This window comes from Thalassophryne amazonica, chromosome 18 (genome assembly GCF_902500255.1).
Source record: "Thalassophryne amazonica chromosome 18, fThaAma1.1, whole genome shotgun sequence".
Taxonomy (NCBI): Eukaryota; Metazoa; Chordata; class Actinopteri; order Batrachoidiformes; family Batrachoididae; genus Thalassophryne; species Thalassophryne amazonica.
Window position 1 is genome coordinate 71278320 of NC_047120.1, and position 16181 is coordinate 71294500.

Consider the following 16181-nt stretch of genomic DNA (forward strand, 5'->3'; position numbering starts at 1 on the left):
TACTCTTACAAACCCTAGGAACTACAAGTAAGCCTGCAGTCTGAGAGCGAAGCGCTCTATTGGGGTGATATGGTACTATGAGGTCCCTAAGATAAGATGGGACCTGATTATTCAAAACCTTATAAGTAAGAAGAAGAATTTTAAATTCTATTCTAGAATTAACAGGAAGCCAAGAAGAGAGGCCAATATGGGTGACATATGCTCTCTCCTTCTAGTCCCCGTTACCACTCTAGCTGCAGCATTTGAATTAACTGAAGGCTTTTTAGGGAACTTTTAAGACAACCTGATAATAATGAATTACAATAGTCCAGCCTAGAGGAAACAAATGCATGAATTAGTTTTTCAGCATCACTCTGAGACAAGACCTTTCTGATTTTAGAGATATTGCGTAAATGCAAAAAAGCAGTTCTACATATTTGTTTAATATGCGCATTGAATGACATATCCTGATCAAAAATGACTCCAAGATTTCTCACAGTATTACTAGAGGTCAGGGTAATGCCATCCAGAGTAAGGATCTGGTTAGACACCATGTTTCTAAGATTTGTGGGGCCAAGTACAATAACTTCAGTTTTATCTGAGTTTAAAAGCAGGAAATTAGAGGTCATCCATGTCTTTATGTCTGTAAGACAATCCTGCAGTTTAGCTAATTGGTGTGTGTCCTCTGGCTTCATGGATAGATAAAGCTGGGTATCATCTGCGTAACAATTAAAATTTAAGCAATGCCGTCTAATAATACTGCCTAAGGGAAACATGTATAAAGTGAATAAAATTGGTCCTAGCACAGAACCTTGTGGAACTCCATAATTAACCTTAGTCTGTGAAGAAGATTCCCCATTTACATGAACAAACTGTAATCTATTAGATAAATATGATTCAAACCACCGCAGCGCAGTGCCTTTAATACCATGCATGCACCGTTTCCTCAGCAGGACTCCGTGTTTGTGCGCATGTATTGGAGTGTGTGTTCAGCAGATAGGAAGCAGAAAGTGCAACTCTGGTGTGTATCACTCGGAAGTCATGGATTCTATTTTAAAGTGAGTGTTTGAAGGATGTGTTTCAGAAATAATAACTACTGAAAGAGAGATGACTGTGTGATGCAACCTGGTTTTCCCCCTCAGGAGAGAGAAAATTACATTTCAGTGTCAACCTGGCAAGTCAGAATCACGTCTATGATGACGCCATAACAACAAAATTTCAAATGCTACTGTAAAATTAAATGTGGAACAAACAGGCTCCACTTCAAATTTATTTAACGTATATTTCAGGCTAGAAGTCACATTTTAATATCTTGTTTGGCTCTTTCTGTGATTTACATTGTGAACAGATTTATATGTTGGAAAAAATACTGCATTTTCATCTATGGCCACAAGATGGAAGCATATACACACATGGCAAGCCGCTCCTGTACACTGATCTGAAAGCTGTACTGTCTAATCCACACACCCACAGCAATGCACCATTAAACTGGATGCTAACTGTCATAAAACAGAAGAACAAGAACATGATGATCTGAATGAAAGGGATGTGCTGCATCTTAAAGAATGCATGAAATGAATAAACCATGCCCTCAAACTGACCAGCAGAGAATAAACTGACCTTCATAGTAGTGCTCCACTTGTTTGGACTTTGTGAGAGAGTCCAGAACAGTAATGAAGGTGACCGCTAAACTGAGGGAAAATATTATATTTTTAAAATGTATAGAAGTTTTAAAACTATTAATTACATTTAGTGAGGTAAACTTGCACACGTTTAGCTCTGGACAGTCATTTTCATCTGTTCAGTGGCAACAAGAAGTACTTTACTGTCAGGTTCTTAGTGTCTCATACAATAACATTAACTGTTAGCTTCTGCAAAGTAACACTGTGTTTGTTTATAAAAATGCACAGATTAAGTTAAGTTTGCTTCTTGTTGCATGAAGCCATAACACATCCAGGCTGGACAAACTGATCAGGCGTGAAGCTGGACTCTCTGGTGATGGTGGCAGAGACGAGAACACTGGACAAACTGCTGGACATTATGAGCGATGCCAGTCAGCCTCTGCACACCGTCATCAGCAACCAGAGGAGCCTCTTCAGCCACAGACTGCTCCTTCCCAAGTACAGGACCAACAGACTAAAAAACTCCTTTGTCCCTCAGACCATCACAGATTTTGGACAGAAAATTGTCATGGTCTGCCTCTCTCCTTCCCTTTTTTTTTTAACCTTGTGTGCAGTTCGTCTGTTTTCCCTCCAGGTGGCGCGCTGCAGAGCCGAGGAACACCTGTAACTCATCATCTCCTCGCACCTGAAACTTATGTTTGGCTCATCAGGAGCGGGCTACTTAAACCCCGGCCTTAAGATCAGCCTTTGCCGGATTCTTTCCTTTCCTGAGGTCAGATTCATCCATGACCTTGTTCTATGCTGACGCTTCCAAGCGCTCTAACGTCTAGGCTTTCCGCAGCTCATTTCAAGGTAACCTGGCCACCTCTAATTCCTGTATTAAAGCTTGTTGATGCTTTTTGGTGTTTCCAGACACTTTCCTGTGCGGCTCACACGTCACATTCTGCACAATGGCACTTTGGAACTCTCCAGCTCTCAGCTACAGAGCGCGTAGCTCTGCCACACTTCAGTTAAGTTCTTGCATGTCTGTGAGATCCCGCTTTCACACTGTTCCTGTTTGTGACTGTGCATGACTAAGAACTGTTTCCAAGAACTGTTTTCTAAGAACTAGAACCAAGAACTGTTTTCCAAGAACTGTATGAACTCTGATATCAAACCACTGAGAACTTTCTAAGTCGTTTCTAAAGTCGAGTCCTGCTTAATTGGAACTGCGTCCAGACGTGCAGCACTTGACCTCTGAAGATACTCATGAACTGTGAATGATTCCTGAACAGTAAACCTTATTTTCTAGACTGTGGACATTATTTCCAGAACAGTCGACATTCCTGTTTTAAGCCTACAGTGAACTGCTTGTTGTTAAAGGCTTCAGTGTTACGAGTGCAGTCACTCACCTCTGCTCTCCGCCGTTAGTTCACGTCCTCGGTTCTGTGCACCCATATGGCTCCGGATCCAGTTCCCATGTATCCCAGGATTCCTGCTTGTTCTCAGACTCCCAAGTCTGTCTGTATGTGCACTGCAGCTCCCAGATGTGTCTCCGCTCCAAGCGGGCCCTGTCTTAATTCAGCAGGCCATCGAACCAGCACAGCGTTGTTCATGTGTTTATTGTAAATAAATCTCTTTCCGTTCACAGTCAGTTCTGTTCCTTGCTCCCAACGTTTAAGTCCATCACCTGTAATGGTCTGGTTCCGTCTGGACCCCTAACCATAACAGAAAATATAGTAATCGTGTATGGGCACTAGCAATATGTGGTATCAATGGAACCAACTAGGCTGCATTTCCACTAGTTATAGTGGGCACATGGCCCGAAGGCATTCAGTCAATCATGATGCCACCACAATTCCAATTTTTTTTCTTATTTCTAAACAGGAACAAACTTTTTGTTTTCTGACCCCAGATCACTTTTGTCAATATGCTCTGCAAAAGGTTGATATTATACATATACAGTAAAACTCACCTAAACCATCATCGTATAAAACAGATATTCTCTCTTACTGGAAAAAAGCAAAAGTCCCAATGTTTTTGTATGGTTTTCCATATAATAAACACCATACATAAAGCGTTTTGTATAATGGATTTTCACTCACATCCGACAAAACATCCCGTCCCATTGCAATACATTTTCATTAACATCCCCTGTACTAGATGTACTAGACTGCATGTACTAGACAGATCAGTCTGGACGCGCCCGCTGATGCAGGTACGAAATGAGGTTCGGCACTGACACTCGCCAAGTCGAGGGAAGTGGGTGCCGTATTTCCTTGATTAAAAGCCTGGGCGTTTATTTTTTTCAAACTGTGCTCAGACACGACGCCTAAATGAGGCAGGGCGTAATTCAAGGCCAGTGATTATTCATATTATATCTATATATATATATATATATATATATATATATATATATATGTATATATATATATATATATATATATATATATATATATATATATATATAGTTCATTTTACACATAAAACAAAATTTGTCCATTTTAAACATATAGTGGATTTCGATAACGGACAAAATCCGCTGGTCCACCTGAATCCATTATATGCGAGTTTTACTACTGTTCAAACCAGTTGGTGGAAATGCAATTTTTTTTATTTTGCTCTCATTGCACCTTGAAAATAGTCGACTCGACTCCTTTATGTGTCTTTAATCCCAACTCATGTCTTCCTGCAGTTGTTTTGCCAATAAAAGGCTTCTGCTGCCAACTCTTTGCCCTCATTAGATCTCAGCAGATACCCAGTTTTGCTTTCGAACTGAAGGACCGAGAATCATTATTTTGTACTTAATTTGTGCAGAAATGAACATGCAGAAAAAGAGTTTTGACTAGAAAAACAATCATGCCCTTTGAATTGTTGCAAAACATTTGGAAAAAAAAGATCATTAGTTACCAAGTGCTAGTGTGCGAACATTTTTAATCAGGTTTGTGAGGAAACAGTAAAGAGCAAAAAACCTTACATGACCCAGAACTGGCTCAAATGTGCAATTCTTAATAGGATGAGGAACAGTGTGAGTGCAATTTATTAAACGAAAAAAAAAAAGAGGCAAAACTCAGTCAGTTTTTTGGCCAACTCACAGCCTGATCCACGTTTAAAGCTACACTGTGTAGGATTTAGTGCCACCTAGAGGTGAGGTTGCAGGTTGCATCATGCAGCTGTGATGGAGTGGTAGCCAGTCAGTGTTTTGCTTCTACCTACACCCTTTCGGTTACTTAATTTAACTGAGAAATCAGTTTTGTTTTATTTTATTTTCTGCTGAAAAGTTTCTCTTTTTTCTTTGTACCAAAATAAACGTTCATTCACTCATTCATTCATGTCCAACAGCTAATAGGACTCTCTGGACACAGGCTCAAGGTTCAGATTTTTGGTATTCTGGTTCGAGCGGCCGCCTCTCATGTCGGAGATTGTGAGTTCACATCCCGAGGGGAGCGAGTGGGAGGAGTCAACAAACACAGCACAGATGAGAGACAGAACCAGTCAAGATATTCTTCTTTTTTTTTGCAGTAAGGATTCATGCTCAAACATGAGGGTTCTCTAACTTGTTAACCTGCACTCGTAACCAGTTGACCGCGTACAGGTGAGGCTAACCCAACCACTGATTCCTCTTCTTTCTTTGTTAGTCTTCTGGTAAAGTCGGAGTATGTATGTACGTCCCCGCTGAGCTACTGTATCAACATGGCAGCGCAGCATGGCTGCCTACATGAGGACGGCCACCGCCAGGCAGGTATGAACTCAACGGTTGTAGGAAAACATCTCCACTTGTTGCTGAATGCTTGACTCTGTCAATAAAACTGCACACTCTCACAGCTTTAAGCGATGAGAGTCACACATGGCTGAAGGACATGTGTGACATTTAAATGGTGGGAGATACTGGCACAAAGCTGGGCGCCAACCTGTGAGGGTGCACGTTGGACTGCCGCCACCAAAGCTCCAAAGTGAAGAAAGATACGTGTGATATGAACTTGTTTATGTAAGGTGCATGTGACTGTTGCGCTCTTTGTATAATACACAACTTTCCTGCTAATTTTTACAACATATATGAGGAAAATTGCAAAACCTATTATACGAGGTCTGTTAGAAAAGTATCGGACCTTTTTATTTTTTTAAAAAACCGTATGGATTTGAATCACGTGTGATTACATCAGCCAAGCTTGAACCTTCGTGCGCATGCGTGAGTTTTTTCACGCCTGTCGGTTGCGTCATTCGTCTGTGAGCAGGCTTTGTGTGAGCAGTGGTCCACCCCTCTCGTCGGATTTTTATTGCGAAAAAATGTCTGAATGATTTGGAGCTTTGCTGCATCAATTTTTTCCAGAAACTGTGAGAGACCTCCAGCTGGACACCATTCGGAAAATTTAGATGGCTTTCAGTGACAATTTTGTGGGGATTACACAGATTAAGGAGTGTTACTGCCGCTTTAAGGACGGCCCACAGCTTCTGAGAGAGCGCCGCGCTCCGAGTGTCGATCGACAGGCTCACACCCCGCTGAAACAACCAGATCATTTCCAACGTGAAGGCTTTGTTGATCCGGGACGTCGTCTGACTTTCACAAAAAGGCAGGAGACGTGGACATCAGCACTTTTGCGGCACATTCCACTGTCACAGGAGTTTTTTTCATGGAAAGAAAAGCGGACGGATGCGCCACCGTGCCGTCCTCCGTGTTGGTCTCACAGGACGGCTTTCAGACAGCTTCTGGTTGCTTTTCAGTTGTGTGATTATCCGAGAAATTGAGCATGAGCTGGACATGCCCCAACATGTCCTGTGAGGCTTCATCACGGCATTGCTTTGCACCATGCGGCTCCACCGCGATGCGCGGAAGTCCTCCGCACGTCTGTCTCGATGTGCCGAAAAAGTGCTGATGTCCACATCTTCCGCAATTCCTGTGCTAGTCAGATGACATACCGGATCAAGACAGCGTCCAGTTTAGAAATGAATGGCACATTCCACTGTTACAGGAGTTTTTTCAAATCAAATCAATTTTATTTATATAGCGCCAAATCACAACAAACAGTTGCCCCAAGGCGCCTTATATTGTAAGGCAAGGCCATACAATAATTACGGAAAAACCCCAACGGTCAAAACGACCCCCTGTGAGCAAGCACTTGGCAACAGTGGGAAGGAAAAACTCCCTTTTAACAGGAAGAAACCTCCAGCAGAACCAGGCTCAGGGAGGGGCAGTCTTCTGCTGGGACTGGTTGGGGCTGAGGGAGAGAACCAGGAAAAAGACATGCTGTGGAGGTGAGCAGAGATCAATCACTAATGATTAAATGCAGAGTGGTGCATACAGAGCAAAAAGAGAAAGAAACACTCAGTGCATCATGGGAACCCCCCAGCAGTCTAAGTCTATAGCAGCATAACTAAGGGATGGTTCAGGGTCACCCGATCCAGCCCTAACTATAAGCTTTAGCAAAAAGGAAAGTTTTAAGCCTAATCTTAAAAGTAGAGAGGGTGTCTGTCTCCCTGATCTGAATTGGGATCTGGTTCCACAGGAGAGGAGCCTGAAAGCTGAAGGCTCTGCCTCCAATTCTACTCTTACAAACCCTAGGAACTACAAGTAAGCCTGCAGTCTGAGAGCGAAGCGCTCTATTGGGGTGATATGGTACTATGAGGTCCCTAAGATAAGATGGGACCTGATTATTCAAAACCTTATAAGTAAGAAGAAGAATTTTAAATTCTATTCTAGAATTAACAGGAAGCCAAAGAAGAGAGGCCAATATGGGTGACATATGCTCTCTCCTTCTAGTCCCCGTTACCACTCTAGCTGCAGCATTTTGAATTAACTGAAGGCTTTTTAGGGAACTTTTAAGACAACCTGATAATAATGAATTACAATAGTCCAGCCTAGAGGAAACAAATGCATGAATTAGTTTTTCAGCATCACTCTGAGACAAGACCTTTCTGATTTTAGAGATATTGCGTAAATGCAAAAAAGCAGTTCTACATATTTGTTTAATATGCGCATTGAATGACATATCCTGATCAAAAATGACTCCAAGATTTCTCACAGTATTACTAGAGGTCAGGGTAATGCCATCCAGAGTAAGGATCTGGTTAGACACCATGTTTCTAAGATTTGTGGGGCCAAGTACAATAACTTCAGTTTTATCTGAGTTTAAAGCAGGAAATTAGAGGTCATCCATGTCTTTATGTCTGTAAGACAATCCTGCAGTTTAGCTAATTGGTGTGTGTCCTCTGGCTTCATGGATAGATAAAGCTGGGTATCATCTGCGTAACAATGAAAATTTAAGCAATGCCGTCTAATAATACTGCCTAAGGGAAACATGTATAAAGTGAATAAAATTGGTCCTAGCACAGAACCTTGTGGAACTCCATAATTAACCTTAGTCTGTGAAGAAGATTCCCCATTTACATGAACAAATTGTAATCTATTAGATAAATATGATTCAAACCACCGCAGCGCAGTGCCTTTAATACCTATGGCATGCTCTAATCTCTGTAATAAAATTTTATGGTCAACAGTATCAAAAGCAGCACTGAGGTCTAACAGAACAAGCACAGAGATGAGTCCACTGTCTGAGGCCATAAGAAGATCATTTGTAACCTTCACTAATGCTGTTTCTGTACTATGATGAATTCTAAAACCTGACTGAAACTCTTCAAATAGACCATTCCTCTGCAGATGATCAGTTAGCTGTTTTACAACTACCCTTTCAAGAATTTTTGAGAGAAAAGGAAGGTTGGAGATTGGCCTATAATTAGCTAAGATAGCTGGGTCAAGTGATGGCTTTTTAAGTAATGGTTTAATTACTGCCACCTTAAAAGCCTGTGGTACATAGCCAACTAATAAAGATAGATTGATCATATTTAAGATCAAAACATTACTTAATGGTAGGGCTTCCTTGAGCAGCCTGGTAGGAATGGGGTCTAATAGACATGTTGATGGTTTGGAGGAAGTAACTAATGAAAATAACTCAGACAGAACAATCGGAGAGAAAGAGTCTAACCAAATACCAGCATCACTGAAAGCAGCCAAAGATAACGATACGTCTTTGGGATGGTTATGTGTAATTTTTTCTCTAATAGTTAAAATTTTATTAGCAAAGAAAGTCATGAAGTCATTACTAGTTAAAGTTAAAGGAATACTCGGCTCAATAGAGCTCTGACTCTTTGTCAGCCTGGCTACAGTGCTGAAAAGAAACCTGGGGTTGTTCTTATTTTCTTCAATTAGTGATGAGTAGTAAGATGTCCTAGCTTTACAGAGGGCTTTTTTATAGAGCAACAGACTCTTTTTCCAGGCTAAGTGAAGATCTTCTAAATTAGTGAGACGCCATTGGTATATGGCATTAGAGAACATAAAGAAGGAATCATATCCTTAAACCTAGTTACAGTGCTTTCTGAAAGACTTCTAGTGTAATGAAACTTATTCCACACTGCTGGGTAGTCCATCAGAGTAAATGTAAATGTTATTAAGAAATGATCAGACAGAAGGGAGTTTTCAGGGAATACTGTTAAGTCTTCTATTTCCATACCATAAGTCAGAACAAGATCTAAGATATGATTAAAGTGGTGGGTGGACTCATTTACATTTTGAGCAAAGCCAATTGAGTCTAACAATAGATTAAATGCAGTGTTGAGGCTGTCATTCTCAGCATCTGTGTGGATGTTAAAATCGCCCACTATAATTATCTTATCTGAGCTAAGCACTAAGTCAGACAAAAGTTCTGAAAATTCACAGAGAAACTCACAGTAACGACCAGGAGGACGATAGATAACAACAAATAAAACTGTTTTTTGGGACTTCCAATTTGGATGGACAAGACTAAGAGTCAAGCTTTCAAATGAATTAAAGCTCTGTCTGGGTTTTGGATTAATTAATAAGCTGGAATGGAAGATTGCTGTTAATCCTCCGCCTCGGCCCGTGCTACGAGCATTCTGGCAGTTAGTGTGACTCGGGGGTGTTGACTCATTTAAACTAACATATTCATCCTGCTGTAACCAGGTTTCTGTAAGGCAGAATAAATCAATATGTTGATCAATTATTATATCATTTACTAACAGGGACTTAGAAGAGAGAGACCTAATGTTTAATAGACCATATTTAACTGTTTTAGTCTGTGGTGCAGTTGAAGGTGCTACATTATTTTTTCTTTTTGAATTTTTATGCTTAAATAGATTTTTACTGGTTGTTGGTGGTTGGTTGTTTTTTCATGGAAAGAAAAGCGGAGGAGTTCTGCGTGGAGCCGCATGGCGCAAAGCAACGCTGTGATGAAGCCTCACAGGACATGTTGGGGCATGTCCAGCTCATGCTCAATTTCTTGGATAATCACACGACTGAAAAGCAACCAGAAGCCACCTGAAAGCCGTCCTGTGAGACCAACACGGAGGTGGTTTTGTCCCGCGCCATGAACAGCACGGTGGCGCAATCCTCCGCTTTTCTTTCCATGAAAAATGGTAAATGGTAAATGGACTGCATTTATATAGCGCTTTTCCATCTGCATCAGATGCTCAAAGTGCTTTACAACAATGCCTCACATTCACCCTGATGTGAGGGTGCTGCCATACAAGGCGCTCACTACATACCAGGTTCAAGAGGGGATTAAAGACCTTGCCCAAGGGTCCTTAATGATTTTCCAGTCAGGCTGGGATTTGAACCAAGGATCTTCTGGTTTCAAGCCCAACACCTTAACCACTAGATCATCACCTCCCCTAACTAACTGCTATCTCTACTTGACATACAACTTAAATACTGTCATTCTAGAACTGCTGGCTGCTGGGAAAACAAAAATCAATAAACAAAAACATCCAGCATCTTCTTCCTGTTTGTGGCATGAAGTGATTGAGGGGGGGAAAAAAAACAGAATCAGAGGGTCAGAGTGGAAAATACTTCTCATCAACAGTGGGTCCAGAACAGACAAGTCAGCTTCAAAATGTAAGTTTCACTTTAAGGCAGTCATGTGGCACATGATTGAAGGGAGGTGAATGATTGCTGTTCTGGTTTCGACCTTCATTTTGTCTCCTCGTGGTCATATGTGTCCATACAGCCTTCAGTCGGAGTCGCTGCTGCTGGATGAATCGGTGGACATTGCCTCCACATCGTCCTCGTTCTCTTTGTTGTGACCCGGGGGCTCCAGGCCAAAGTCATTGCCATGGTGAGGAGGCAGCATCCCCACAGAGGCATCCGAGGACTGCCAGGGGTAGTGCGGAGTCAGAACATCTGGCAACCGCCCGGCAGCCAGCGCATCACCCGGCAGATGACCGTTCACACCATTGGTTGGCAGGTTGGCCATGTGACCCAACATCCCACTGCACATTTCCAGGTCTGTGGGATAAGGCCTGCGTGGATCACCAGGTACCCAGTTGAGTGGGGCGCACACGGCTTTACTGGCACTGATCCTGTGAGTGTATTTGATGATTTCCAGTTTCCAGAAACCAGTTTTATTTGTTATTATCTATCGTCCACCTGGTCGTTACTGTGAGTTTCTCTGTGAATTTTCAGACCTTTTGTCTGACTTAGTGCTTAGCTCAGATAAGATAATTATAGTGGGCGATTTTAACATCCACACAGATGCTGAGAATGACAGCCTCAACACTGCATTTAATCTATTATTAGACTCTATTGGCTTTGCTCAAAAAGTAAATGAGTCCACCCACCACTTTAATCATATCTTAGATCTTGTTCTGACTTATGGTATGGAAATAGAAGACTTAACAGTATTCCCTGATAACTCCCTTCTGTCTGATCATTTCTTAATAACATTTACATTTACTCTGATGGACTACCCAGCAGTGGGGAATAAGTTTCATTACACTAGAAGTCTTTCAGAAAGCGCTGTAACTAGGTTTAAGGATATGATTCCTTCTTTATGTTCTCTAATGCCATATACCAACACAGTGCAGAGTAGCTACCTAAACTCTGTAAGGGAGATAGAGTATCTCGTCAATAGTTTTACATCCTCATTGAAGACAACTTTGGATGCTGTAGCTCCTCTGAAAAAGAGAGCTTTAAATCAGAAGTGTCTGACTCCGTGGTATAACTCACAAACTCGTAGCTTAAAGCAGATAACCCGTAAGTTGGAGAGGAAATGGCGTCTCACTAATTTAGAAGATCTTCACTTAGCCTGGAAAAAGAGTCTGTTGCTCTATAAAAAAGCCCTTCGTAAAGCTAGGACATCTTTCTACTCATCACTAATTGAAGAAAATAAGAACAACCCCAGGTTTCTTTTCAGCACTGTAGCCAGGCTGACAAAGAGTCAGAGCTCTATTGAGCTGAGTATTCCATTAACTTTAACTAGTAATGACTTCATGACTTTCTTTGCTAACAAAATTTTAACTATTAGAGAAAAAATTACTCATAACCATCCCAAAGACGTATCGTTATCTTTGGCTGCTTTCAGTGATGCCGGTATTTGGTTAGACTCTTTCTCTCCGATTGTTCTGTCTGAGTTATTCTCATTAGTTACTTCATCCAAACCATCAACATGTTTATTAGACCCCATTCCTACCAGGCTGCTCAAGGAAGCCCTACCATTATTTAATGCTTCGATCTTAAATATGATCAATCTATCTTTGTTAGTTGGCTATGTACCACAGGCTTTTAAGGTGGCAGTAATTAAACCATTACTTAAAAAGCCATCACTTGACCCAGCTATCTTAGCTAATTATAGGCCAATCTCCAACCTTCCTTTTCTCTCAAAAATTCTTGAAAGGGTAGTTGTAAAACAGCTAACTGATCATCTGCAGAGGAATGGTCTATTTGAAGAGTTTTCAGTCAGGTTTTAGAATTCATCATAGTACAGAAACAGCATTAGTGAAGGTTACAAATGATCTTCTTATGGCCTCGGACAGTGGACTCATCTCTGTGCTTGTTCTGTTAGATCTCAGTGCTGCTTTTGATACTGTTGACCATAAAATTTTATTACAGAGATTAGAGCATGCCATAGGTATTAAAGGCACTGCGCTGCGGTGGTTTGAATCATATTTGTCTAATAGATTACAATTTGTTCATGTAAATGGGGAATCTTCTTCACAGACTAAAGTTAATTATGGAGTTCCACAAGGTTCTGTGCTAGGACCAATTTTATTCACTTTATACATGCTTCCCTTAGGCAGTATTATTAGACGGTATTGCTTAAATTTTCATTGTTACGCAGATGATACCCAGCTTTATCTATCCATGAAGCCAGAGGACACACACCAATTAGCTAAACTGCAGGATTGTCTTACAGACATAAAGACATGGATGACCTCTAATTTCCTGCTTTTAAACTCAGATAAAACTGAAGTTATTGTACTTGGCCCCACAAATCTTAGAAACATGGTGTCTAACCAGATCCTTACTCTGGATGGCATTACCCTGACCTCTAGTAATACTGTGAGAAATCTTGGAGTCATTTTTGATCAGGATATGTCATTCAAAGTGCATATTAAACAAATATGTAGGACTGCTTTTTTGCATTTACGCAATATCTCTAAAATCAGAAAGGTCTTGTCTCAGAGTGATGCTGAAAAACTAATTCATGCATTTATTTCCTCTAGGCTGGACTATTGTAATTCATTATTATCAGGTTGTCCTAAAAGTTCCCTAAAAAGCCTTCAGTTAATTCAAAATGCTGCAGCTAGAGTACTGACGGGGACTAGAAGGAGAGAGCATATCTCACCCATATTGGCCTCTCTTCATTGGCTTCCTGTTAATTCTAGAATAGAATTTAAAATTCTTCTTCTTACTTATAAGGTTTTGAATAATCAGGTCCCATCTTATCTTAGGGACCTCGTAGTACCATATTACCCCAATAGAGCGCTTCGCTCTCAGACTGCAGGCTTACTTGTAGTTCCTAGGGTTTGTAAGAGTAGAATGGGAGGCAGAGCCTTCAGCTTTCAGGCTCCTCTCCTGTGGAACCAGCTCCCAATTCAGATCAGGGAGACAGACACCCTCTCTACTTTTAAGATTAGGCTTAAAACTTTCCTTTTTGCTAAAGCTTATAGTTAGGGCTGGATCAGGTGACCCTGAACCATCCCTTAGTTATGCTGCTATAGACGTAGACTGCTGGGGGGTTCCCATGATGCACTGTTTCTTTTTCTTTTTGCTCTGTATGCACCACTCTGCATTTAATCATTAGTGATCGATCTCTGCTCCCCTCCACAGCATGTCTTTTTCCTGGTTCTCTCCCTCAGCCCCAACCAGTCCCAGCAGAAGACTGCCCCTCCCTGAGCCTGGTTCTGCTGGAGGTTTCTTCCTGTTAAAAGGGAGTTTTTCCTTCCCACTGTAGCCAAGTGCTTGCTCACAGGGGGTCGTTTTGACCGTTGGGGTTTTACATAATTATTGTATGGCCTTGCCTTACAATATAAAGCGCCTTGGGGCAACTGTTTGTTGTGATTTGGCGCTATATAAAAAAAATTGATTGATTGATTGATTTCTTCAGAAGAGATGCTTCCTTTCCGGGCTTTCTCAATGGACTTGAGTTTTTCTTTTGCCTGGTAAACAGCAGTGGCCAGGATGTGTTCTGCTTCCTTCAGTTGTTTCTGGAGCTGCTGGATGTCTCTGTTTCTCTTCTCCACCTCCTTTACCTGGAGCTGCATCTCCTGGTGCACCTTCCCCTGCTGCTGCGCCACCCCCATCAGCTCCTGGAACTCTCGGTCCCTCTGCACCAGTAGCTCCAAGATCTGTGAGTCCTCTCCGGGTTGCGGCAGTTTGTGTTCTGGACAGAGCGAGCATCTCGATCAGCTCCCTGGACAGAACCTCCAAATCATCCAACACACTGAGAAGCCGCTCTTTAATCGATTTCTCCAACAACACCGCCATAACTAAACTCCTGTAACAGTGGAATGTGCCGAAAAAGTGCTGATGTCCACGTCTCCTGCCTTTTTGTGAAAGTCAGACGACGTCCCGGATCAACAAAGCCTTCACGTTGGAAATGATCTGGTTGTTTGAGCCTGTCAATCGGCGCTCGGAGCGCGGCACGCTCTCAAACGCTGTGGGCCGTCCTTAAAGCGGCAGTAACACTCCTTAATCTGTGTAATCCCCACAAAATCGTCCCTGAAAGCCATATTAATTTTCTGAACGGTGTCCACCTGGAGGTCTCTCACAGTTTCTGGAAAAAAATTGAAGCAGCAAAGCTCCAAATCGTTCAGACATTTATTCGCAATAAAAAAACGACGAGAGGGGTGGACCACTGCTCACACAATGCCTGCTCACAGGCGAATGACGCAACCGACAGGCGTGAAAAAACTCACGCATGCGCACGAAGGTTCAAGCTTGGCTGATGCAATCACACGTGATTCAAATCCATATGGTTTTTGCAAAAAATAAAAAGGTCTGATACTTTTCTAACAGACCTCGTATTTATGCAGAAATCAGCTGTTTTGGAGCGTTTTCTGCCATCTTGGTTTATATTGTTTGAGCAAACAGTCAGCTGACGTCTTGTTACTCAGAGCGGCCTTCGCTGTGTTGTGTTGCTCTGCTGGATGTCTCTGTTTCTCTTCTCCACCTCCTTTACCAGGAGCTGCATCTCCTGGTGCACCTTCCCCTGCTGCTGCGCCACCCCCATCAGCTCCTGGAACTCTCGGTCCCTCTGCACCAGTAGCTCCAAGATCTGTGAGTCCTCTCCGGGTTGCGGCAGTTTCTGTGTTCTGGACAGAGCGAGCATCTCGATCAGCTCCCTGGACAGAACCTCCAATTTCTAACAGACCTCGTATTTATGCAGAAATCAGCTGTTTTGGAGCGTTTTCTGCCATCTTGGTTTATATTGTTTGAGCAAACAGTCAGCTGACGTCTTGTTACTCAGAGCGGCCTTCGCTGTGTTGTGTTGCTCAGCATTTGTGTGAAGTGCTGTCATAGACTTTTCATCTATTTTGGCCCCGCCTTCCTGGTGGCACAGTGACTGTTGTCTCTTGTTGCTGCAGGACGTCCACTCTGACTGACATTAAACAGCAGGTCATCCTGTCCTTTGTAGCTGCTTGGCAGCAAGTGTAAGATCCGGCCTGGTCATGCCAACATGACATTTATTCATAGGGTCTAATGGGTCTAGCGGCACATACGCACGTGCAAGATTAGTGACACTATCGTTATGTGTCGGACGCAGCTCGGAGAACCGACCAGCGTTTGAAGGACCCAGTATGAAATAAGCAGAGCACGGTTCAAAGGCTAACTGAATTTAATACATAACAGTGATAATATAATAACAAAAGGTGCGGCCTGGCGTGGTGCGCTCCCAGCAGCGCTAACGGTCCGGAGCCAGAAGCTGTTTCAGACCCAAGGACCCCGCCGACACCCCCCAGGTGGCCGCAACAACCGAGTCTGTGAAAGAAGGAACCATTATGTGAGTCCACACTCTACACACAGAACACTTAAAGGTGTACAAACAGCAAACACTTCCTGGCTTGATTACTGATCAGCTTCCCAACCTGCAGGCATGGAACAATCAGTTCACAAAACTCCACTGCAGTGGAAGCTGATACATGACTAACAAACAGCTCAATACAATAAGGTGTGAGGGACACCACATTTACTGACTGTATAACTGTTAGTCACAAAATCTAACGTACCTCAGGAAGTGTGCTGACGAGCGTGAAACCTCACCCCCTCCTCTTTCACAGACTGTGCATCAAACCTGGACATTCTCAGCATCC

The 16181-nt window shown here is 42.4% G+C and overlaps 2 protein-coding genes across 2 annotated transcripts in view; both read right to left on the minus strand.

Annotated features, from left to right (window-relative positions):
* Positions 1-16181, minus strand: part of cacna1g (calcium channel, voltage-dependent, T type, alpha 1G subunit) — a 518682-nt gene that overhangs the window by 232513 nt on the left and 269988 nt on the right.
* On the minus strand, positions 10601-14355 carry LOC117531412 (mediator of RNA polymerase II transcription subunit 4-like). The gene is given in 3 exon segments (XM_034194508.1): positions 10601-10969; positions 13968-14250; positions 14252-14355. Coding segments are annotated over 3 exon segments (756 nt in total).